At 33.0% G+C, this 23996-nt stretch overlaps 4 protein-coding genes across 9 annotated transcripts in view; 2 read left to right on the forward strand and 2 right to left on the reverse strand.

Moving 5' to 3' along the window:
• Positions 1–2941: 2941 nt before the first annotated feature.
• LOC108904544 (probable E3 SUMO-protein ligase RNF212) lies at positions 2942–3780 on the reverse strand. Its single transcript, XM_023456016.1, has 5 exons — positions 3669–3780; positions 3471–3592; positions 3269–3415; positions 3010–3213; positions 2942–2956 (listed from the first exon to the last, which is right to left on the reverse strand). Exons 1-5 carry the CDS (start codon positions 3778–3780, stop codon positions 2942–2944), a joined length of 600 nt encoding a protein of 199 aa, XP_023311784.1.
• A 299-nt stretch (positions 3781–4079) lies between these two features.
• On the forward strand, positions 4080–14539 carry LOC108904546 (inositol polyphosphate 5-phosphatase OCRL-1). Its single transcript, XM_018707143.2, has 16 exons — positions 4080–4281; positions 4346–4526; positions 4584–4718; positions 4774–4865; positions 4914–5035; positions 5109–5279; positions 5336–5498; positions 6143–6315; positions 6385–6532; positions 9354–9480; positions 9537–9799; positions 9860–9956; positions 10019–10230; positions 13676–13847; positions 13965–14092; positions 14156–14539. The coding sequence occupies exons 1-16, from the start codon at positions 4210–4212 to the stop codon at positions 14402–14404; spliced, it is 2505 nt and encodes an 834-aa protein (XP_018562659.1). The 5' UTR covers positions 4080–4209; the 3' UTR covers positions 14405–14539.
• Positions 14540–17619: 3080 nt separating this feature from the next.
• On the reverse strand, positions 17620–18378 carry LOC108904547 (uncharacterized protein C6orf203 homolog). The gene has a single exon (XM_018707144.1). The coding sequence runs from the start codon at positions 18320–18322 to the stop codon at positions 17732–17734; it is 591 nt and encodes a 196-aa protein (XP_018562660.1). The 5' UTR covers positions 18323–18378; the 3' UTR covers positions 17620–17731.
• A 280-nt stretch (positions 18379–18658) lies between these two features.
• LOC108904553 (Ca(2+)/calmodulin-responsive adenylate cyclase) overlaps positions 18659–23996 on the forward strand; it is a 350154-nt gene continuing 344816 nt past the window's right edge. For all 6 annotated transcript variants that reach the window (XM_018707158.2, XM_018707159.2, XM_018707162.2 and 3 more), the window contains exon 1: positions 18659–19017. The gene's annotated coding sequence lies outside the window, so the exon portion shown is untranslated. The remainder of the gene's footprint in view (positions 19018–23996) is intronic.

A 23996-nucleotide genomic window follows, 5' to 3' on the forward strand; every position in this document is an offset into this window, starting at 1 on the left:
CATAAACATGACACTACCCCCGGGGTTTACACAGACGAGCCGGCGAAGCAAGAAGAGCGCCAGAAGAAAGGGCCCTAGCCGGCGGGGCCCAGCCAGGACAAAAGGAGGTCCCACAAAGCGCCTACACCGGCCGCATTTGCGGTCGGGGTAGACGACGGATGGGGCCCACCTACGAAGGCTGTCCAGGCCTACACGAGATGAGGCAGGATAAAGAGGGATAATCCCCCTCGATCCCAAATCATTGAGGCCAATTTCTAGCCATAGAATAATGGCGCGTGGTTTGTGTGGCGAGCACCCACTCGCTTTCGCGGCGAGTGGTGTGGCGTGGCTTTATTTGAGGTTACACTAGCTTGTCCAGCGGCGGGGTACGAAAATTACTAAAAAAAAAGGTTAAAAAATAGTTATTACGACGGAATTTGACAAAATAAACTATTGATACATGTTTCCAAAGGTCAAAGGAAGCCTCTATAAATATGACTCGCACTCAAAATTACACCCTGCATGTATTTTTTTTAGAAATGCAATTTATACTTGCAAAATTAAAAATTCGAAAGAATTTAGAAATATTGCATTTTTTTGGGACTCGACTGGAGGTTGTCGAAGGGGTCCGAATGGAATTCTGCTGGGAACCTATAAATATCGGAGTTCCGCCACTGTGCTGAAAGTTAACATTCCGCAACGAAAACGCGAGATTCCTTGCAAACAAATAAGGTTCGCAATAAACCAACTCGTTAATCAAATATGGATAATTTTTTGCTGAAATATTCACATAATTAAAATAAACAAAGACGCGCCCACTGGTAGGCGCAAGCTATGCGCTTTCTAACAGAGCAGTGTGTACCATACCAGTACATCCACAAATATCATATTTACACGGGTTTCTACTATTTCCAGTCGCGGCACTTCAACGGCGGCGGCGAACTACGACGAAGTAGTGGAAACCACATGATAATTTTAATAACAAACAAGTTGCTTAATTGCGATTTCATGTTGCTGATTCTGTTTAACGAAATCATTTAGACTAGCACTCTGTGCGGCGGCAAGTAAATTAGTACGCCAACAGGTAAATAATTCGTTGTCGGTTTCGCCGCAACAATAGTGTGTATGTGTGTAAAATATGCGTTGGAAGTCAGAACCATCGAAAATAATATTACGGAACGTTAGCATATTTGCTGAACAGCTTATCTTCTATTTCGTATTTTGATAATCACTTCGAAATTATCATACAATTATTTTCTAGATCCAAAAATTCTCTAGAAAACTTTAACAAAAAAAAACAGTTTTTGAATTCACATAATTACTAAGAAAATTATTTAGGTATTATTACAGTTTTCTCAAAGTAACACAGACAATTGTAAGAAACATAAATTTTAAAAATTGCAGTCATCATTTTCAAAAATACCTAATGCAAATAATTTTAATAAGTTGGCAATGGATTTTGTCCAGGAGGTTATAGGGGGGTCATCTATTAATTAATTACGGAATTATAAAACGTGAGCGCTATCTTGTCTCTAATAATATTGTATTTCACCAATTAGCCTGTAGATGGCATATTAAAATTTATAAGTTTTAACACATTAACAGAATTTTGAGTCATTCGAATATTAATTCCAAAATAAATAAAGACTACACATAAATATCTCAAGATGTCAAATGTATTTATAATCCAATTAAACGGGCTTTTAAATCACAATTTTAGTGAACTTGCCTGAATTTTTTATATAAGTCAGTTTGAGGTAAGACTAAGTATCTAATAAAAATGACAGTAATTTTTTTCAACCCCCGGCCAGGGCCAGGGATAAGAGCTAGAAAAAAAGTTTCTAGTATAAAAGTATAAAAGATGTAGAACATAGAATTGTACATTAAATGCATGGTCTATTGACTTTTTCTTGTACTATTAAAATTAAAAGAGTTAGGGAGACTAGAAATTAAGGGATGATTTCAGAAATTTAAAAAATCATAGGAAGGAGAAAAATGAATGGAATCTCTCTGAACATATGATTCATTAAAAATATAATAGATGTGTGTTTTTGTATGCCATAATTTAATAACGATATATTTATTTTTCTTTTAATTTTGATAATATCTGTTTAATAAACTTATTTAATGTTATTCTTTATACAGGATGTATGAATTTGAGGGGGCAAAGTACTTATTCATATTTGACACCCTGTATTTGATATCAAATAACATAATATAATAAGCGTTAGTATAATGGATACCTATAAAAGAAACATATAGCTAAAAAGTAAAAATACTTATAGGACCTACTACACAGGGTGTTCTGAAAGTCCATCAGGAAACTCTCGGAGGTGATTCTACAGATTAAAATAATAGCAGTATGTAATGAACATTTTATTAATATTATCAATGTTAAATTTTTTCTATTTCTCTTTTAAATAACTTATTTAATTCAAACTCGATTATTAGTTTCTCATTTGGCATACCCACTAATAAGTAGATGAGGCTCTATCGGACCAGCCAGAGAAAAGTTTCATTAAGCGCCGCTAGAGGGCGCTTTACCTAGAAATCAAAATTTGTTTTGCTCATAAATTTTTTGTCTTGCTAGACATCACAAAAATGTAAACATTATTGAAAAGAGAAACAATATAAGACAAAATTATGGACTCTTTATTCAAGCCGATAAATGCAATTCTTTAGCAGGAATTTGCTAAGTAACAATAGCATCAAATTTTTGTAATTAATAAAGTTGCCATGCTTCAACTAAATGTCATTAATAATTTTGATGTTACGAATTGTAGTAAAAATTGTTTAAAGCAGGTATAAGTTTGATTTTTCACCATAATTTTATTTTCGGCTCTGTAATAGTATTGTGGAAAAATAAGATGAGGAGTTTCCGGAGTTTTCTGACAGACTTTCAGAACACCCTGTATATAAAAATTTAATATTACCATCTATTGCCTTTTTCACATTACGATGGCTAATATCTTCTCACCTACATACCGCAAACAAAATTTAAAGGAAAGTCAAGAACATGCAAACACTTACCGGAGGAAGATAAGGCCCCATAAAATTGCTATCCCTGGATGGGATTCTTTTTGCGATACCAGGTCCTGAAGCCAAAGCTGGATGCATTCTTTCGCAAACGTTAGGGGTAAAACCAACAGAAGATATTGACATAGTATCAGCTTGAGATGCATTAACAAAAGGAGTGCTGGTGAATGGATGAGGATTACCAAATTTTCCTCTAGACTAGAACAAAACGATTATTTAAATTTAAACCAATGATTATAACTTGTATTCTTACCATTAACGTTGACTTCAATGTCTTGTTCTCTCTTGTCACTTCTCTGTATTTGTTGAATGCTGATATGCACTCCTTTTTAGCATAGTTATATTTTTGGAGTGTTGTTTGGACTAGTCTTCCTCGGTGTTGCATTTGGAAATTATACACCTATAAAATTAGTTAGTAGTTTAGAGCACGTAGATTCCCAGAACATATTTATTACCTCCAAGATTTTGTTTAGATGTGTTTCAATGGGAATGAAGAACCTTTGAATTGAAGCATCCATATCGTTGGAAATTGGTATGATTTTAACAGATTTGTTGCATATAACACATTTTGAATCCTCTACAAGGAAAATTAAGAGTTTGTAATAAACGTTCCAAAAAGGACAATAATGGCATGGGCAGGTATAAGTACTTACTTAGATTTTCAGTACACCTTTGGCAAAATAAGTGGCCACATTCAGTTATAAAAAGTTTAACATTGGAATGAGGCTTAATTGAACACTTGTTACAATGTATCCAGTCGTTCATATTTGCAGTTTTCTTACGAAATTCTACGTTAAAATTCTAATTTATAACCTGGGACATTTGAATTTAATTTTATTGTTGCCGCACACTAGATTTCGCATAGAGGACGCTATTCAAACATTTACGGAAATACCAACTGCAAAATATTAAATATTTATCAACCTAAAAGTCCAAAGTCCAAAATTATGTTTATTTGAATCTTTCATGAATACAAAGCCAAGGTCGTATTTTAATCAGAATAATTTAATCTTATCCAAATTTTGTGATTTAATTTTAAATGTAGGGATTTTGATGTTGTAAGATTAACTCTCCTGTGCCATCTATTAGGTTAGGTGTTGTTGTCAAATTGGCAATATCATTTTAACATTTTGTTCAAAAAAAATTCGAAAAATAGTCAAAATGAACTGATTCCGGGTGCGTAAACATATTATTATGTTAGCTGTTCATCAGGATGTTCTTAATATCGTGCAGGCAAAGTTTTTGTCTGCAGAGATAGTAAAAAGTGTATCCTTCTCTGACATAGGAACTGAAGTATTTATTTTTTTATGTTTTCCTTATTAGAATTTAGATACACTTAAACGTGTTTACTTTGGATGGGACTAACAATGAAGAAAATAGGATTTTGGCTTTGGTAGAATACAATAGAACCTTCGCTTTATTTGTATTAATTTCAGCTAGAAAAAAACCTGTCAGTATTTCAGACCTCTCTATAGAAACAGTTTTCCCAATAGATCAATATTTTTCTTGTGGTAAGGCATGTTTATACTTAACGTACTTAATTGTACTTCTGTCTACTTCTTTTCTAGACACAGAACCAATAGGTAACAGCCAAAGCCATATCATTTTTATTATATCTTACAAAAAACTCAAGCTGCAGTTCAAAATTGAAATAGGATTAGAGAGTTCCAATTTCGCTTCTGAAGTTATACGTTCGAAAGAAGGTACAGTGTGTAATCTATATATCATACAATAAATATAATGAGTATATATTTCTAGTTTCTTTGTATAATCAGCCTGTGTTTGTATGGCTTGACAAGTATATGGGCACGATGATACAATCAAACAGAAATTCTGATTTGGGAGAACAAGTATGTAAAACTTCTAATATTTCGTCTTGTAACATGTCAGTATTTTAGTCGGATACACCAATAATAAGACAACGAATCCCTCAGGGACAGACAGCTATAAACCGTGAATCTATGCTAAAATATCAGTTGAAATTGAAGGAACCAGAATACACACAAAAACAAGAGTTCACGTAAGAAAAAATATTTTATTTTTAAAGAAGTTCTGTTATGTAAGTGAGTTATATAATGAAATACATATTTCAGTATTTTTGTTGGGACATGGAACGTCAATGGACAAGCTCCTTCAGTGTCATTAAAGCCCTGGCTGAGTTTTGATGACAAACCTCCGGATTTGTATGCAATAGGTTTTCAGGAAATCGACCTTAGTAAAGAAGCTTTTCTTTTTAATGACACCCCACGTGAGGCTGAATGGCAGTGAGCAATTTTCTGTCATAAAAAATATTGCATACCATATGTTTCTATATTTACAGGAAATTTGTGATGGAGGGAGTACACCCAAAAGCAAAATACCGCTTGGTAGCTTTAGCGAGACTTGTCGGCATACAACTCGCAGTCATGGTTAACAGTCAGCATTATCAGTTTGTTAAAAATGTTTCTCTTGACACTGTCGGGACTGGATTGTTAGGAAAAATGGTAGGTTTTTACTATAATGAAGTGTCTGCTATATTATGTGTTATGCTTATATCATTATGCACGAAGATATTCAGTTTATTAATGAAATCGATCTCAAATATTCCTCTCGAGCCTTTGATTGAGTAAGTCATATTTTTATCCACAAATTTTATGTGCTTGGGGTTTATGGTTTATGTCTGGATTGGATAAAAAATTATATTTTCAGGAGACATGAGCTGACGATTAGCTTTGGCAATTATTTAGTATACAATACAATTGCAAGTAAAACCTTTCTAAATAATATTTGAGTTCTATTATAAATTTTTGTTTGCATACAATTTGAAATGATTCTCAATTATAACACCTCCGATTGTGATCAAATTGAGCATAATGATAATGTATCAAGTTGGTGTGACAGAAATTGTATGTCAGTTATGAGTTGTTTTTATGAAATTTTTTTATTTCGTTTTTTCATTGCATTCTGTTCCCAATATAATTTTTTCCGTCATACTTGTTCCCTTTTGTATTTGCAACCACTTACTGATTGACTGTAATATTAATAAAATCGCCTGTGGCTCGTAAATAAATAAATATTTGTTATCGATTCTTATAGGTTACGTGACAAGCATTTCTGAACAAAGAGCGACTTCTTTAATAATTTTTAGGGAAACAAAGGAGGGGTAGCTGTTAGGTTAGAACTACATAACACATCGCTGTGCTTCGTTAACTGTCATTTAGCAGCGCACGTTGAGGAGTATGAAAGGAGAAACCAGGACTATAAAGACATCAACGCAAGGATGAACTTCAAGAAGAATCCACAAGCAATAAAAGATCACGAGTGAGTACCATATTAAAAATTCCAGTTGAAGTTTCTGTAACATTTTCATATTGCTTTGATCTTTTTCAGCCAGGTGTACTGGTTAGGAGATCTTAATTATAGAATAACAGATCTTACTACAACTCAGGTAAAAACGCTTTTGTCAAGGCAAGAGATAACGACTCTATTGAAGGCAGATCAGCTCAATCAGCAGAAGGAGCGTGGAAATGTGCTTTTGGTAAGAGAAAATAAGATTTTTATTTTGGAGTTTTGATAGACAGATCTAGGCGAATTCACCTATATCTGAAATCATCACTTAGTTTGGCCGCTAGATGGCCCCAAAGTTGGTAATTTTTTTTTTAATTATGTAAATAACTCCAGTACCTATTAATCGATTTTGATTATTTTCAGGATGTGGACTTTTGCTTTCAATCTACACATTTTGGTGTTATACAGAGTGTTTTTTAAAATCTACAACTGCTACAAAATTGATGTATGGTGATAATATCCATTCATAACTTTTTCCTCTTTCGGGCAGTAATGACAACTATTTTTTATCTAATAGGTGAAACTATTTGGAAGTTTTTGGGCTCCTTGTAGAATTTTGATTAAATGAGCGGTTTGGGTACAACAAATATTTTTTAAATGTCTACATCACGTTCCACCCATATTATAATACTTAACAAAGTGCTAGTAGCCACTGATTTTGTAGGTTTATTTCAGTTTGATCTTTAAGTCATTGTGCCTGACAATTCTTAATGAGTGTTTATGATGTTAAAATATACCACATGTTACTTCAATATGGATACACACACATACGACGAATTAGAGTTATTTACAATGTGTCTAATTTTATTGAGATTATTAGTAAAAACCATCAAATTAAAAATAGTTCTCATTATTGCCCGAAAGACGAAAGTTATGAACGGATATTATCACCACACATCAACTTTGTAGGAGTTGTAAGTTTTAAAAAACACTCGATCGAAGACAAAGGTTCACAGCCCAAAAATAATTAAATATAATATAAAATTCAAAAAATTTTCACGAACTTTGAGGCCATCCTAGCAGCCAAACAAAGCATTTCGGATATAGGTAAATTAGCCTAGTTTGAGTCCACGAATCTGTGGTCTTCCCTTGTATGCATTATTCTGGGATACCCTGTATATTAACTTGTAAATATTTTTATTTCTTTTTTTATGTGCATTTTGTAAAGCAGCAAAAATAATTATTTTAAAAGTTAATTTCACTTGCAGTTAGTTATGTGTGCCTTTCCGAATACCAGTACAGTATAGACCAGGGGTCAGCAAGTAATTTTAGGTGGGGTCCGGATACTTTTGAAAATTTTTAACGAGGTCCAGAAAAAAAAATTCATATTTCTTAAAAATTTTTTATTTTAATTTGGACTCAAATTTAATCTGCTTACTAACCATTAAGAACTCAAAACACTCACACAATTGTAAAATACTAGAAAAAATTATAAGGTTGACACTCAAACGTAAAAAAACATTTTTTAAATAATTTATTTAAATAATTTTATACTTTAAAAAAATTTTTAGCGGTCCATAATTTTACCTTCCGCGGTCCGGACCTGGACCGCGGTCCGCCAGTTGCCGACCCCTGGTATAGACTCTAACCCGAACTCACCTTAATCAGAATATCCACTAATCCGGCCCAATGAATGCCCGTGTCGATGGTCCAAGCAAAACTCTTTAATTCGAACAAAGTTCGGTTTAACGTATATAGTTCGGATTACAGAGTCAGACTACATAATATCGATGCTTTAGTACAAAAACATGCTATCTCAGATTTCGGTTGGAAAACATGCTATCTCAAATTAAATTTGGAAAATATGCTAACTCAGATCTTTAAGTAAAAACATGCCATCTCAGTGTGACTAGAAATTTAAGTTGGCACATTGAATGATTGAAACCATGCATTTATAATAAACTTATATAATATATTTTTAAAAAAATAAGGAATGTTTATGTTCAGATACACTTCAACAAGTCATTTTTTGATCCTTAAAATTAATAAAATTGTCAACATTTTTTAGCGGCATGATAATATAACTCTTTACGAAGAAAATAAACCAAAAATCGTTACTGTAGGGCTATCCGCTAAGAAGATCTAGCCAATTTTCAACAGCGCCTTTTTTTCAAAAAATCGATATATCGAAAAATATCAATATTTTTAAATTTTTCAAAAATATACTTTTTTGGCTTGCCGCGGGCTATGCTTGCAGTAAATAGCAAATATGGGCACCTAAATGTAAACGAGTTATAGAAGAAGAGAAAAGAGAAGATTTTTAACGGTTTTTCGATATATCTTGAAAAGCAATCGATACTTTCAAAAAATCAGCCGATAGATCTTTTTAAAACCTACAACTTTTTCATTTAAAATTTTTCAATCCGTGCTATATATTTTTTAGTTATTTTAGAAAAACTGATTTTTGCAACTTTGCGATTTTTTTTTAACCATGTTCGCCATTTTGGATCGAGTTTAAAGAACAAGAAACTCAATTTAAAATTTAATTTTCTATACGGTCATATTTTTTTTGTCCAGGTAATAATTTCTGCAAACTTAACATTAATCTGTGACAGAATGCTTGGACTAATATATACAACCGAGTTCAGAAGAGACAAAAGTTTAAGTGTAAAACTCATCTACATATTTGATTTGTATATGTACTATTATTATCCGTAAAAAATTTGCTCCCAAATTAAAGATATACCCTGTATACCTATATTCAAGAGTTTTTATAAATGTAGTACAATCCGTTTTGATTTTTTTTTTTGTTATTAAATTTTAAAATATAGAAATATTGTATTTCCTGTTTATGGAATGTCATTTATTATATTATGTAATTTTTTAATAAACAATAAAAATGTTATCAGTGGTTTCCCTGCGTAGTAAGCTCAGTTGTGATACAGTAGTTAAGCCTTAAAAAATTTACTGAAATGACTCATCTAAACACAATCATAGCTTATTTGTGGTTTGATTAAATGAGCAGGGATGTAGTAGCTTATTGTTATTAAAAGCAATGTTCTTTACACCAGGACTATGTAGAAGGTGATATAAAATTCCAACCTACCTACAAATACGACTTGAACACAGACATATACGATACCAGTGAAAAGGCAAGGCCTCCAGCATGGACAGATAGGATTCTCTGGAGAGGCAAAGGTATTTATTTATTATTACATAACAATTTATGTGAAAAAAAAATCGTCTTTCTTAAGGGATATACCAGGCGGAATACCGTAGTCATATGGACCTGAAAATCAGTGATCACAAGCCAGTTAGTGCCTTGTTCAAGTCAGAAATCAGCGTGGTGGACCCGATCAAGTTCAGGAGGATCCACGAGGATTTATTGAAGAAGATGGACAAGCACGAGAATGAATTTTTGCCGCAGGTGACCATTGATCAGACGGAGGTTGTATATGATGTGATCAAATTCAGGGAGGTGCAGTCTAAAGAAATCATCATCGCCAACACTGGAGTGGTGAGTCTAAATTTTCAGTGGTTTTGATACTTCTTACATAATTTCCTGCATATATTGTAGGTTCCGGCAGAGTTTGAGTTCATAAAAAAATTGGACGAGGCCAACTACTGCAAAGATTGGTTGCGTATCATTCCATACTGCGGTAGTATTAATCCGGGTAAGGCAGACAATAATTATTGAAAAAAATTAACAAGTGTTATTTTATCTTGTTATTTCTAGGTGAAAAGTGTGATGTAAAGCTAGAGGTGACTCTCGAATCAAGCCTGGAGAAAATCTACGATATCTTAGTGTTGCACTTGAAGGGTGGCAAGGATATGTTTATAATTGTTAGCGGTGAATGCCAAAAGTCTTGCTTTACCAGCTCAATATCTGCATTGTGCCGCATTCCTGTACCTGTTATGCAGCTGTCCGACGAGCAGTGGAAAATGGCGGTATGTATTATCACTAACATCCACACATAAGTCATACATACGTAGTATGAATAACACAACACATCCAAGTTTGTTGTATGTATTGTGTACTCTCAAAAATGATACTCCCAACTCACCTGAACATCCTATCCATGGCGCAGTCTACATGTTGAGAATAAGTTACTACCTGCTATTTTGGACTAATTTATTTAAAAAAAGTATTTCTGTGGTTATTAAATGTAAAGACTGAAATTAGTGCTATTGGAACTTTATTTACCCAGTTTCTACGAACTAACACAAATGTTGTCTTGCTTCATCATAAATTAAAACGATATCCATCAACTCCGAGTTGCTATACACGTAAACTGTTTTTGACACTTGAAAAATTAATGTAAAAGCTATCGCAAAAACGTTAGTACTAAAATCGGATTTCAGTATTCGGAATCATTTGGGGCCATGTGGAGAGAGATCGCATTGCGCACAATGCGAATGACGCTAGAGATAACAGTAGCCCAGCGATGTAAGTGTTGAAAATACTAGAACTTCAATAATTTTTTTCTTGGAACCAAAAATTTCTTCTATGATATTGACTCCATTATTCATGACGCGTCTATTCCCAAATTTCTTTGGGTGGTGAATCACCCTGTAAATTTATCGTGCACAATAAAATCTCGATTATCCAAGATAATGTAGCTGATTCTTAATTCAGTTAATTGAAAACTCATACATACTTTTTTAATTTACTTTTTAATTCTAAACAGAAGAAATATGTATACATATATGTACGTATATTTTAACAAAATAGACACACATATACAGGGTGTGCCATTTAACACTCCCGCTGCCAATATCTCCGAAATGAAGAAATTTATTTTAGTTTCGGAAATTGGGGTTGTTAGGTCCCTCGAATAGCTTCAAATTGGAGTTAGAATTGTTAGGTCAAATCCTTCTGTATAGATGGCGTGGCGATAATAAAAAAATTTTGTTCCCTGGAACGGGGAAATATAGTCCATCTGAAAGATCGTTAAATTTTGAGTAATTTTTGTAATATAAAGTTTTTCCCTATTTTTACTTGTTTTCGAAATATGTCGACTTCAATATGTAATGAATGATATACCATAAAAATATATTATTTTATTTAAATCACACTTGAGTCAAAATATTCTTTTAAAATATTGTTATAACGGCTTTATTCACTGATATACTAACTAACAAACAATAAATTATAAAAAAAACGAATGATCAACTACAGAAAAAAAATTGTACAATGGTAAATCTTATAAGGGTCAGAGACGAACCGCATTTTATCAAATGTTATTAAAAAATGCAGTCATAGGTGGCTCATGTCATTTGTTTAAAATAAAACAATGACAGAGGACACATATTACTTTTCCAATCATTACAGTTTATCAGTTTGTGTCTTTCAATTTAACTATATTTAGTTATACGATTTACCATTGTACAATTTTTTTTCTCTAATTGATCATTTGTTTTTTTTTATAATTAATGTTTGTTAGTTAGTATGGGGTGTGAATAAAGTCATTATAACAATATTTTAAAGAATATTTTGTCTCGGTGTGATTTAAATAAAATAATAGATTTTCATGTTATATCATAGAGTGCATATTGAAGTCGACATATCTCGAAAACAAGTAAATATAGGGAAAAACTTTATATTACAAAGATTACTCAAAATTTAACGATCTTTCAGATGGACTGCATTTCCACGTTCCAGGGATAAAAAAATTTTTTAGTATCGCCACGCCATCTATACAGAAAGATTTGAAGTAACAGTTCTAACTACAATTTGAAGCTATTCGAGAGACCTAACAACCCCAGTTTCCGGAACTAAAATAAATTTCTTCATTTCGGAGATATTGGCAGCGGGAATGTTAAATGGCACACCCTGTATACGCACATAAGAGGCCACATGCTTGTCGATTTTGCCCATTGTGTAAAATTATTGTCAGAAAAATTATTAGAAAACTTAGGTGTATAGATGAAAACCAATGTGCAAATATTTCAGTTTTTAACCATGCACTCCTCGGAACAATTTTACTTGACAGGCAGAATCATCGAAGATGAATAAAGGCCGTGTTCTTTTATTCTTCGTTTTAATGTGATGAATTCCATCGATGTATTACTATTGGTCTGTTTAAAAAATTCCAATCTCTTATTGGCTCTACAAAATTCATCCCATCGAAATGATGAATAAAAGAACACGGCCAAAGCGTACGAGGAATGATTAGATGCTATAATTATTAAATTATATATGCCCCCTAAGAAAATATGGATTAAACATTTTTAACATAAAAAAATGAATAAAAAGTAAAAAATTACATATTACCGTTGATTTTCAGCGAAACCACAAATTTAAACATTCCGAGCACTAAGAAAAAAAATCGCAGCGTTTTGAAACTATTAAAAAAATTTGCAAAGTTATGCCAAGTTATTCAAATATCCCTAATTATCGCTTTTTTCTAACCATTTTCAGTTCGAAAAAAAATTTTTTTATCAAAACCCAATAATTACGACTTGTAGGGAATACTTTGAAGTTTTCAAAACCCTGCTTGGATTTTCTGTACGACCATTATTTCCCAAGTAATTGACTGTCAAAGTCAAAAAATAATGTCCCAACCGGCATTGAATTATACTCGCAACACCTACTGCAACAGCTAGGATCGTTCGTCAGTTTACCCTCAGGCACGGACCGGTTTAGGACTTATTAGTCCTCATCATTGTGTCATAGGTGAGACAACCGACGAACGATTCAGCAGTTATGCTGGCATATACCCACGACAAAGAGGTGCGCTCCGCGTACATTTAACAATAAAGCATTAAAGAAATGGCCATTCCGTACCTTTTCATATCGTATCCACTTTTAATTTTTCTTCAATAGGTATAACAATACTTTTCTGCTTATTTTTTATAATGCAAATATGTAACACCACCTTAGATAGTGTAAAGTTCCAAAATTTGAGGTTAATAATCATGTCAAGGATAGATTTGGATAATCTTGACCCCGTATAATCCAGATTCGGATAACTGATGTTTTACTGTACCGCTTATTTGTAACCTATTTTTAAAAAAACAACACCTACTAATCTGCCATAAATTTCAAGTATGCCGCAGTTACCTTTTCCAATGCTGACCGTTTGTTTTCATCATATAAACATGAATCAAAATTAAATTTATCAATATGTATGTAAAACAGTTACTATTAATTTTTTTTCATTCCACGAATAATTGGTGTGCAGTGCATTCTATTCAGTGCAGTATTGTTTCTATAATTTAATATACGAGTACAATATCACCAATTATAGGTGATACATGATTTATTATTTCTTTACTTACAAATTAGCACAGCTTCCTTCATTCATCCTTGATTTTTTTATATCATGTATGATATATATGGACCTTAATTATCATTATTGATATTAACAGTACCATTTTTTTTACATTTTAGGAAAACAATGAATCACCAGTGTTATATTCTGTACCTCGCGAACTGTGGCTGCTAGTCGATCATTTATACAGACACGGTTTGAAGACTAGAGAGTTATTCGATTCTACAGCCTTGCATGAAGAAATGATCCGAGTCAGAGATTGGTTAGATTTTGGTTCTTTAGATAACTTACGTATCCTTTCTTAAAATCTTAAAATAATTATAAGTCGCACGTTCCCATATAGGTTTTCTAGCCAAGTGTAGCTATTTCAAAAACAAACATTATTATTTCCTTACATTACAATCATAGCTGGAACAATTCACGCAGTGGCAGAGAGCCTGCTCTTGTTCCTGTCTTTCACCAAAGACCCCGTAATTCCGTTCGAGTTGCACGATGTTTGTATAGCAGCCGCCAGTAATTTCCAGAACTGCAGACAGGTAAGCGATTATCAGAAGGGGGATTTTGCAAAACAAAATATGTTTTTTTTGATAATTTTCTAGTTGATTTTGCAAAAAGTAAATGACCTGCACCGCAACGTGTTTCTATACATATGCATGTTCTTGCAAGAATTGCTGAAGTACTCCAACGACAACGGTTATGATGCCAAGACTCTAGCTTCACTATTTGGAGATATTCTCCTCAGAGATCAGATCCGCAATTCCAGACCTCAAGCCAGCCGGGGCAAATCGAACTTCGTTTACAACTTCCTCGTGAACGATTTAAGCTCATCTATTATTCCCCATAAGTAGGTAGTGTGTAGGTCTTTTTGTATATATTATTTATTTTTCCAATTATATAGTTTAAATTTCCACTAATTGCCAGTATTTTTTATAGCTATGTAACGATTAGGAGCAGTGTTGAACAAATAAATATAAGAGATCAATTTTTTTTTCTTTTCGCTCTATTGTACCACTTGAATCATTGTTTCCCAACCCACTTCCGGACTTGTACCGTCAAACATTTTTGCCTGCATGTTATAACTGTATTTTTTCAGTTTTATTAAAATAATTTTTTTCATTATCCTGGAGCTGATATAGGGTTAAATGGTTTATCGAATATGATCAAATATGAATGTTTAACTGCAAGAAAGCTTTCACCAGAACTAGATCAAAAGAAACTTATTAAGTAATTTTTTTTCAACCTCTATATGTTTGCCTTTTTGTAATGTTGTGTGATATAATCTTCATATATACAGGGTTATGCAAAAGTCCCGGTACGGCAGAAAAACTCGAAGAATGCATTTTGGGAAAAAATGTTTCAGACAAACGTAAGGATTTTCCCTGGCTATCTAATGGTGAACTTGGATTTGACCTTCAAGGTAATTTGAAGGTTAAGTTTTTTAAATGGGAACCCCTATTTTTTATTGCCGATTTGGAAAGAGCAGGAAATTTTACGTCCAAATATGGTTTTGACCATGACTGATAATGACCTTCAAGGTCATTCCAAGGTCATAGTTGTTTCTTCATTAGTAACCCCTATTTTTTATCACGGATTTGGAAAGAGTTGAAATTTAACCTTCGAGTACGACCTTGACTATGACTGAAAAATACCCCCAAGATCATGTCAGTCAGGTTAATTTGTTTCCATTAACTATTATTTTTTGATAAGTTAGGAAGAAAAGAAAAACAAATGTACCAATATGACCATAATCAAGCTCTTGACCTTGAACCAGTATTTGAAGGTCATTTTAAAAAGATTTTTTCAAGAATTTTAAAAATAGAGTAGCTAGCGATCCCGGACAATTAAGGAATGGCTAACAATCTCGGCCAGTTAAGACCAGGCTTACAGCCTGTGCTCAAAATGTTCTCTATCAACATAATGGCAAATTCCTAGATGGACATAAGAACTTTCAATCACACTTCTTATCATATCAAGTGAAATATAATAATAATAATAATAATATCTCTACTCCTCATTCTAACTACGAGAATTAGCCCAGAAGTCGGAGACTTGTGCGGGAGAGGAGGCAGCATATTATTATTAAGCAGGCCGCATTTGCGCCCAGGAACGACTTATGTTGGTAGGCTCTAACCACCATTCAGTGCAGGAATGAGGGAAACCTGGAAAACCTCATTAATTAGGGGGTGGTCAAATGCCAACCAGTGTCAATAATTGACCCAAGCCAACATTCTTCCACCCTACCATACCTGCACAGAGGATGCCAATCCTCCGTACAAGCATAGCTAATCTACGGTCTACCGGCCGCGGGATTCGAAACCGGGCAGAAATTTGCACACGATTAAAGAACTGATGCCTTAAACTGTGCGGCTATCGACCGACGCAAATATCGGCGCAAACACTGGCTATTTTTTGTTTTAGATCTTCTAAATCTCGTGGTTTAGGAGTGTACACTTTTTTTATGTAGCCCCAAAGAAGAAAATCTAGTGAACACAGATTAGGGGACCTAACTGTCCCCTCAATAGTTCCTCTCCGACCGATCCAACGATTATTAAATACTACATCTAGGTAGTTTCTCTCTATCGACCGAAAATGAGCAGGTGCACCTTGCCTTAATTGGTCGGGACTACATGCTACCTTGCCTTAATTGGTCGGGTATACACACCACCCAAGGAGTTGGTCAAGGTCATAGTTAAACAAAAAATTTCCTGCTCTCTCCAAATCCGCTATAAAAATAGAGGTTCCTATTTAAAAAACTTAACTTGACCTTCAAATGACCTTGAAGGTCAAGGTCACCATCAGATAGCCAGGAAAAAATCCTTACAAGTTTGTCTGAAACATTTTTTCCCAAAATGCATTCTTCGAAAGTTTTTCTGCCATATCACGACTTGGATAACCCTGTATGTAAGAACGGTAAGAGGTAAGATTCTATCTTCATTCGGATAGCTAAACTCTTGTATTTGGCAAGATATTTCTCTTCTTAATGATCTTAATTTGTCACCCGTACAAAATATGAAAAATGTTATTTGGAACAAAATGGGAGCATTACAAACTACATACTATTAAAGAAAAAGGAGCACTCATTAGCTTTCTTCCGATAAAATACAAATACCAAACTTAAATCTAATACTCTTGTACAATTTTGGATTTCAATGAAAGACGAATATCCAGAACTGAGCATGAAGGCTAAAATATTCTTGGTTAATTTTTCCAACACATTTTTATGTGCAAAAAACATTTTTTATTCTCTCGATTTTAAAAACAAAATACTCACTTAAATCTCACAATGCATCTTGCCGAAACAACTGTGCAGACATCTTGAACAAATAATACACAAGAAAAACGGCAGTATATATACTCCTCATTAATTAAATATATAATTTAATAATTCCATGCAAAATAGTAATCTTCATCATTTTCTTCATATATTTTTATTCTTGCTTATTCTTTATTTTCATTCATGTATTTATGCCTCATTTAAAAAATTTCAAAATTGAATGGAAATTTTCTATCACGAATGTGGTTTATCACTATTTTGTCAAGACGTTTCAAATTATACACCTGTTTATAATACTTTTGATATTAAAAATGAATATGCATTATTTCATATTCTTCTTGTACAATGTAAAAGTTTATTTATTATTACGATTTATTTTGCAAATTGTTTTCTTGTAGAGGTCCACGATTAAAAAAAAGATAAGGCTCGCTATTAGTCGGCGAATTCATTACTTGCTAGGAAACTCGACCAGTATAACCATATTCACTAGCTATCTACTACTTTACTCTCTACTCGCACTACTCGCAGGCATGTGGGCTCGTTAGCTAGTAAACTAGCTGTCATTATAGTTGCTAGTCAACTAGGTGCGAGTGTGAATGTCATGGTGATTCCTGGCTTCAGTGTCAACAAGTTAGTGGGATACTGACCGAGTGGAAACTTTGGAGTATCATCACTATCGCATTAGTTGACTCACCCGCTTCTAGCCTTTAAGAACCACTGACATAAACAATCAAATCTGAATGAATTCATACTACTCCATGGAAATATTGACACAAAAAAATAACCATATGATGAAAAGTAACATTGCGTTTATTAAAAATTCGTTAAACCTTTGGTATCTAGAATAATTGATTTTAATGTTCTTTTTCGCTTACATAACTTTAAATTGAGCAAATGCTTCTTAATCTTCCCAACGATTTTTCCCTTCATAATTTTCAACAGTAAGGGACTTGCACCGTCTTAATTTCACACTTATGCTTTCTTCTTTTCCAATGGCCGACAATATCTCCACCCTAGCTACCATCAAAAAATCCTTGTTATTAACATTGTTTCCTTTAATAATGTCTATTTCATCTCCGTTTTGCACATGTACACTCTTCTTTAATACCTTTTCCCCATTCAGTCTAACTTTACTCTCATAAAATATAGTCTCCAGCTTATTCCGCGACAAACCCAATCCCGATTTTAGTATTACGTCCAGTCGCATTGAAGTTACGTTTACTTTTATAGTCTTTGTATTCTTGTCTTGAATATCATCCATAAAATCTTTTTCTGATTCTTCGGTTTCACTTTCAGTATCTTGTCTCTTGGATTTTTTATCTTTACTTTTGTACCTATAGAATTCTAGGTTTTTCTGGCACCCACGATAGCAAAGAGTTTCTGCTTGAAAAATATTAGAGCATAGTGTTGAGAAACTGCTTATTTTAGAACAATCTGCAGGCAGCCTTCGTATAAATTTCTTGGTACAAATTCGTCTAATTACCGTCAACATTCTTAAAAATTTTATTCAATAAATATTTGGTAAATAAAAAATAAACATAACCTTGTTTTCTTCTATGACAACCTTCAAAGTTAAAGTTCAAATAGGTTTGAGACTAGAATTAAATACTGACATCTAGTAATAAGGATAAGAGACAGTACCGGAATTGTTAAAATTAAATTAGAGATCTTTTTATTTCATATCGCTCACTGTAATTAGTTAGAGCATATCGCCAATAGGTAGTGCTGTTACTTAAAATTCTATGGTGATTCCTAAGATCACAATACGCATGGTCGGTTTGTTGTCCTCGTCTAGCCCACAGGGTGATCCGTTTACTGGCGGCACTGGCGTTCCTTGAACATAACATTTGTTTTTGTCAGCAGTGGCCGATATAAGCTGTGTAGCTGTCTTGTAAATTCTTTGTCTTCCATGCTTGAAATTGAATAAAATTGGGTGAAATAACTAGCGCGCGCCTTCGATTTACCCAAAAAGACAAGTTTAGTTCCTTGTGACTCGATATTTATGTGATAAGTCGGCCGGATTCAGTGAGAGTGAATACCCCAATACTGCTTTGGATTTTGTGAATGAATTGTGCATTTGTTTGAGCCACCCCCAGTTGCAGTTGAATTTTTATTTATCGTCAATTAACATGTGCTCGAAATTCGTGGTGTAACAGAGGATTATCCTTCTCACTGGAGATGTAAAAGGTGAGCACATTTAAATTAAATTGTCTACAACTATTCAGAGTTTATTGCCCCATAAAGACAAATTTAAATATTTGTTAAGAAATGTATATTTTTATTACGCTATTGCTGTTTAATATTTAGATTTAGCTCAAAAGAGACTTGATTGATTGATCATTTTTGTAAATAAATACGCATAGGTGTACCTACATTTAATTTTTAAACGATTTGTGAAGTTGATCTTTTCTGAAGAATGTAAAATTCTTAAAAACCATTTCCTATGTGTATTTATAAGTAAAACATATATATATTTTGTCGTTAACTCCATGTTTATACTATTAATCCAGAAAGGAAATCGCAAATCAATGCTTACAATTGTTCCCGTTTGTTTTTGCTTTCATATCCAGACAATAAAATAACAGCGTTAAAACCGCAAAAGTAGGCGTGGTGTACAAAATAATTAATCAATGACTCCAACCTGCAAAAATAACCCAACGCTACTAGAAAAAATCGAGATTATTTGGTCCTATGATATAATACCTTTATTCATTATGTAAACAATCAAGTAAATGCCACATGTAGGTAGCTCCGAGTGGGTGATGTATAGTAGTACAGTACTCTTGTTTTTCAAATGTCCTATGCGTAGACCTCACGACCTTCCCCTGCCAACGATTAAATTCAACACAGATTGGCAACGAAATTAATTTGGGGGTATAAAATTAAAAAACCGGAGCTCGTCTGCTCGAATTAAAGGGGGCGAAATTGAATTCTGTCGAACCTGTTACCCGGCATTTCACCTGTGCCGATGGAACAAAACCAGATGCTCGGCTGTTTTGGTCTGCTACCCCTCGAAATTGCTCCAAGGATAGATGGATCGTTGACCCCTTACTATGTAGAGATTCATGCAGGCACCTTGTCTGCCTTTCCATTGTGTCCCACACCGACTGGTATTCTTATATTCTTCCGAGTATTCCACCATCGAATTTTATATAAATAATGAAATAAATAGCACTACTTCAGGAAAAATGGGGTTAAAGCACTTAATTTATTTGCCAAATTAGTGGTAAATGTATTAGGTAACACAATGCCCAATATTGTTTTATTTTGTAAAATATACAGGGAGATTCACAAATGGTGACTAAAAATGAAATCTCGTATTTTTTGGTGAATTTTAAGGGGAGTCTTTCCTATAAGTTTTATCTTTTTATGTTCGTTAAAAAAATACAAGGTGTTAAACTTAAAAATATATTTTTAATTTTTTTGAAATATGTAATTTAAAAACTACTAAGTGAAATAATTTGAAATTGGGCACATATATTTATGTAAACATTGTCCAAAATCTGAGGGCTTTTCCTAAAATTTACATGCTTCAGTGGCGGAGGTACAGGGTATCGGTGGCATATTTTTCTAAATACAAGCACTAATCATTCGGTTATTTATTCCAATAAGGAAATTAATAACATTAGTCATCATTTTAATGATTTTATTTCCGTAAATGCTCAAAAATTCCTCCATTTGCACGAACACAGGCGCGACATCTTTTTAGTAACAGAAATGTAATTTGTTCGAAATTTATTGTTGATGAAAAGCATTATTTATTATTTCTTCTAACTGCTCAAGTGTATTAATTTCTTCACTGTATACTTACTAGCCGTTTAACAGCACTCTTCAAAAAGAAATTCAGTGGGTTGAGGTCCAGTATTCTCAGTTCGTTTTTTAAGCCTTACTCGAAAATCAGGATTTTTTCGAAAAACATAAGAGAGTAGTAATTTGTAGAAAATTGAAAGACGAATCCGAAAATATCATTATTGTTACTGTAAAGCAGTGGCGTACGATTTTATTTAGAAGAATAAGTGTGTCACCGATACCGCATTTCTCCTCCACTAGAGCATGTAAACTTTAGGAGAAGCCCTCAAGGTGCCCATTTTCAAATTATTTCACTTACTAGTTTTTAAATTAGGTATTTAAAAATATTAAAAATATTTTTTGAAGTTTAACACCCTGTATCTTTTTAATGAAGCGTGTTAGATAAAAACTTTATAGGAAAGTCTCCCCTTAATATCCACTTAAGAATACGAAGTTTCATATTTGGTCACCATTTGTGAATCACCCTGTATAAATAGATCATATCAGTTGACTGAAACACTTTCATTATATCTTGATATACATCTACTGAATTTATTAATTGCTAGTATCAAAAGTTGAAATTGTCCTACAGCAAGTGGTTGTGGGGCTCTTACTATATCTTCTATTATACCTATAAGCGAGCCTATAAGTATATTTGTTTTTAATTGAATATGGGTATCTTCCAAAAGTATTTACATATTTTATTAACGCTACAATAACGGTGGTAATTTGATTGTAAAGATTTGGTTGTCAACATTGACAGTTTCATTAATCATTTCATTTGTGTCAATCATTTTAAAGTACATAATTTAAAAATAGTTAAAATTTTAATTTGTTTTCGTTATTGAGAGAAGACTCGAGAGGAGGTTTATATCATGTGTAGCAACTTTACCACAAGAATCAATACCTCGATCAATACATATATCCCAAGTTTTAAAGGTTTCGATTCTTATTTCTTGACTCTTCTTACTGCTTGAATTCTTCTTTCTTACATTCTTAAAAATGGGAATATTTTGATACCGTTTCTGAAGATTTAGTTTCATTTCTTTTTCTTCTAGTTTTTGTTTCTTGAACTTCTTTTTCTTTTTAAATGTCTGGAATCCTTTTTTTAATTTATTGTGTTTTCTAGTCGGGGCCTTACTATCTCTTCTATTATATGTATTTGTTTTTAATTTAATATGGGTATCCTCCAAAAGTTTTTATTTTTATAACGTTACAATTCAAGAGTATGTTGCTCTAATTATGTAATATGTATTTAACCAATTAAGTATTTTGATTATTTTTTTTATTTATATCATTTCCTTATCTACTGCCATTCGCATGTCTTGCGCTCTCCTGACCCATATTCTCTGGACCTCTTGCCTCTTGACGCAGATCTCGAGACCTAAGTAGTATGTTGCCACTACAGTCTCCATATAACTAGGTACGTAATTGCTTTAAAGTCAAGTTTAGAAAACCTGTATGTTCAAATATGTGGAAAACTGATTGAAACAATATACAGGGTGATTCACAACTTATCCAAAAAAATTTGGGAATAAATGCAGCATGAGAAATGGAGTTAATAACGTAAAAAAATTTTTGTAAAATCCTTATAGTTTCCGAGAAAAAAATTATTGAAGTTATAGTACATTCAACCACTACATAGCTGGACAACTGTAGTCTATAGCGTCATTCGCAATACGCGTAGAGAGCCATGTGACTCCTAAAAAATTCGTCGTTGCGGTAGTTTTTACCTGTTATCTGTGGTGTTTACAACAGTTTTTTAGTAGTTAGTGTCAAAAATGGCTTGCGGGTATAGCAACCCAGAGTTGATGGATATCGTTTTAATTTATGGTGAAGCAAGACAACATTTGTATTATGGTGAAGCATTTGTGTTATGATGAAGCAAGACATTATTTATGTTAGTTTGGAGAAAGCGAGTAAGACGGATCCAAATGTGTTTACACGTTAGTGGGATAAAATTTTGAACCATTGTTGTTGTAACATCGGGTATGTCAAATGATTTTATTATTTAAAAACACAAATTAATTTTATTAATTAATAAAGGCAAAAGCATTTGAATTTGCCGATATAAAATAGGTGCTATAAAATTATATTTATTTCTTTCCTTGCGAAAGTTTTTGTCCGTTTTTATCACACCGCCATGCCGGTCGCATTGTGCGAGGTCAGGTTTTACAGTGGACCAGTTTCCAGTGCCATGCAGAGGTGTATTTTTAAATCAATTTCGAACTGCCCTTTTTGATTTTTTCTTTACAAAATTGTATTTGTATGGATCCCCTGTATATCCAGAATTTTTTTTAATAAGTTCTGAATCGCCCTGTATACTTGAAGTTCCGTCCCTTCATTTAGGTAAACAAAACAACAAAAAACATTATTTTTTCATCGTCCAAAACCACGCCTCATATTGGTCAGTAACAACCACTCGGACAATCCTTAAAGCTAGTAATATCGGTATAGACGAGAAGACAAGCTTATTTATTTTATTTTAGAACAACCCAACAGAAAAGATTTCCTTTTATAGGGCAGAAATACATAATAAATAAAATTTGGAGAATTTGTGGCATAGTTTTCCTTTTTGTCTTTATTGGGTATTTTGCCATCTGTGAAAAAAATTATTAAATAAATCCTGCCAAAAGCATGGGTAAGTCAGGAGTTATTTTTTTGAAAATAGTTTTGCCCGAGGTTTTGCCTTACAAAAATTTTACGTTATAAATCTCGCTAAAGAACAGACAAATACAAAATGTACGTCACTATATCGTCTGAAAAATTTGTAGACTTTGGAAAATCTATCTTTTTCATCTTCTGAACTTATATTTAAGTTTAAATTTGTTTGTTTTTGCCTGTTTCCCGAGCTATGATGTTTATTCTATTATTACTTACTTCATCTTTTGAATCTGTAGTTAACAAGAATTCAAATTCACATAATAATTTGAAACACATTTTTCACTGTTCAGCAAAATAATCCCAGTGTATTCAACGGTATTAATTTCCTTCTCCAAAATTTTGGCCGAATTCCCTTTGAATTACATAAGTATTATACACCAGGAAAATTAGCGAAAATAAAAGAGAAACTCGAAAAAAATCATATCCGCAAGATTATTGTAAAATTGTCTAAAGGAACATAATACAAGACATCTCTCGTCTCGTGAGTCAAAAACTTTTATTAGCTAACTTTTCTATTTAAACAAATAAATGAGGAAAACAGTTTTTTCACTTTGCAGGGAAAACCATCAATTTTAGCGAAAAGTGACTCACAGACAGCTTATAGGGAGTAAAATTATCTACAAAATGAGACTGGTTAAATTAAAATCGGTTAATAAACAAAAAAGTTATTGCAAAAAAAAAAGAAAAGTGCCCATTTTGAAGATAATTTTACT

The sequence above is a fragment of the Anoplophora glabripennis genome, unplaced genomic scaffold (genome assembly GCF_000390285.2).
Source record: "Anoplophora glabripennis isolate ALB-LARVAE unplaced genomic scaffold, Agla_2.0 scaffold99, whole genome shotgun sequence".
NCBI lineage: Eukaryota > Metazoa > Arthropoda > Insecta > Coleoptera > Cerambycidae > Anoplophora > Anoplophora glabripennis.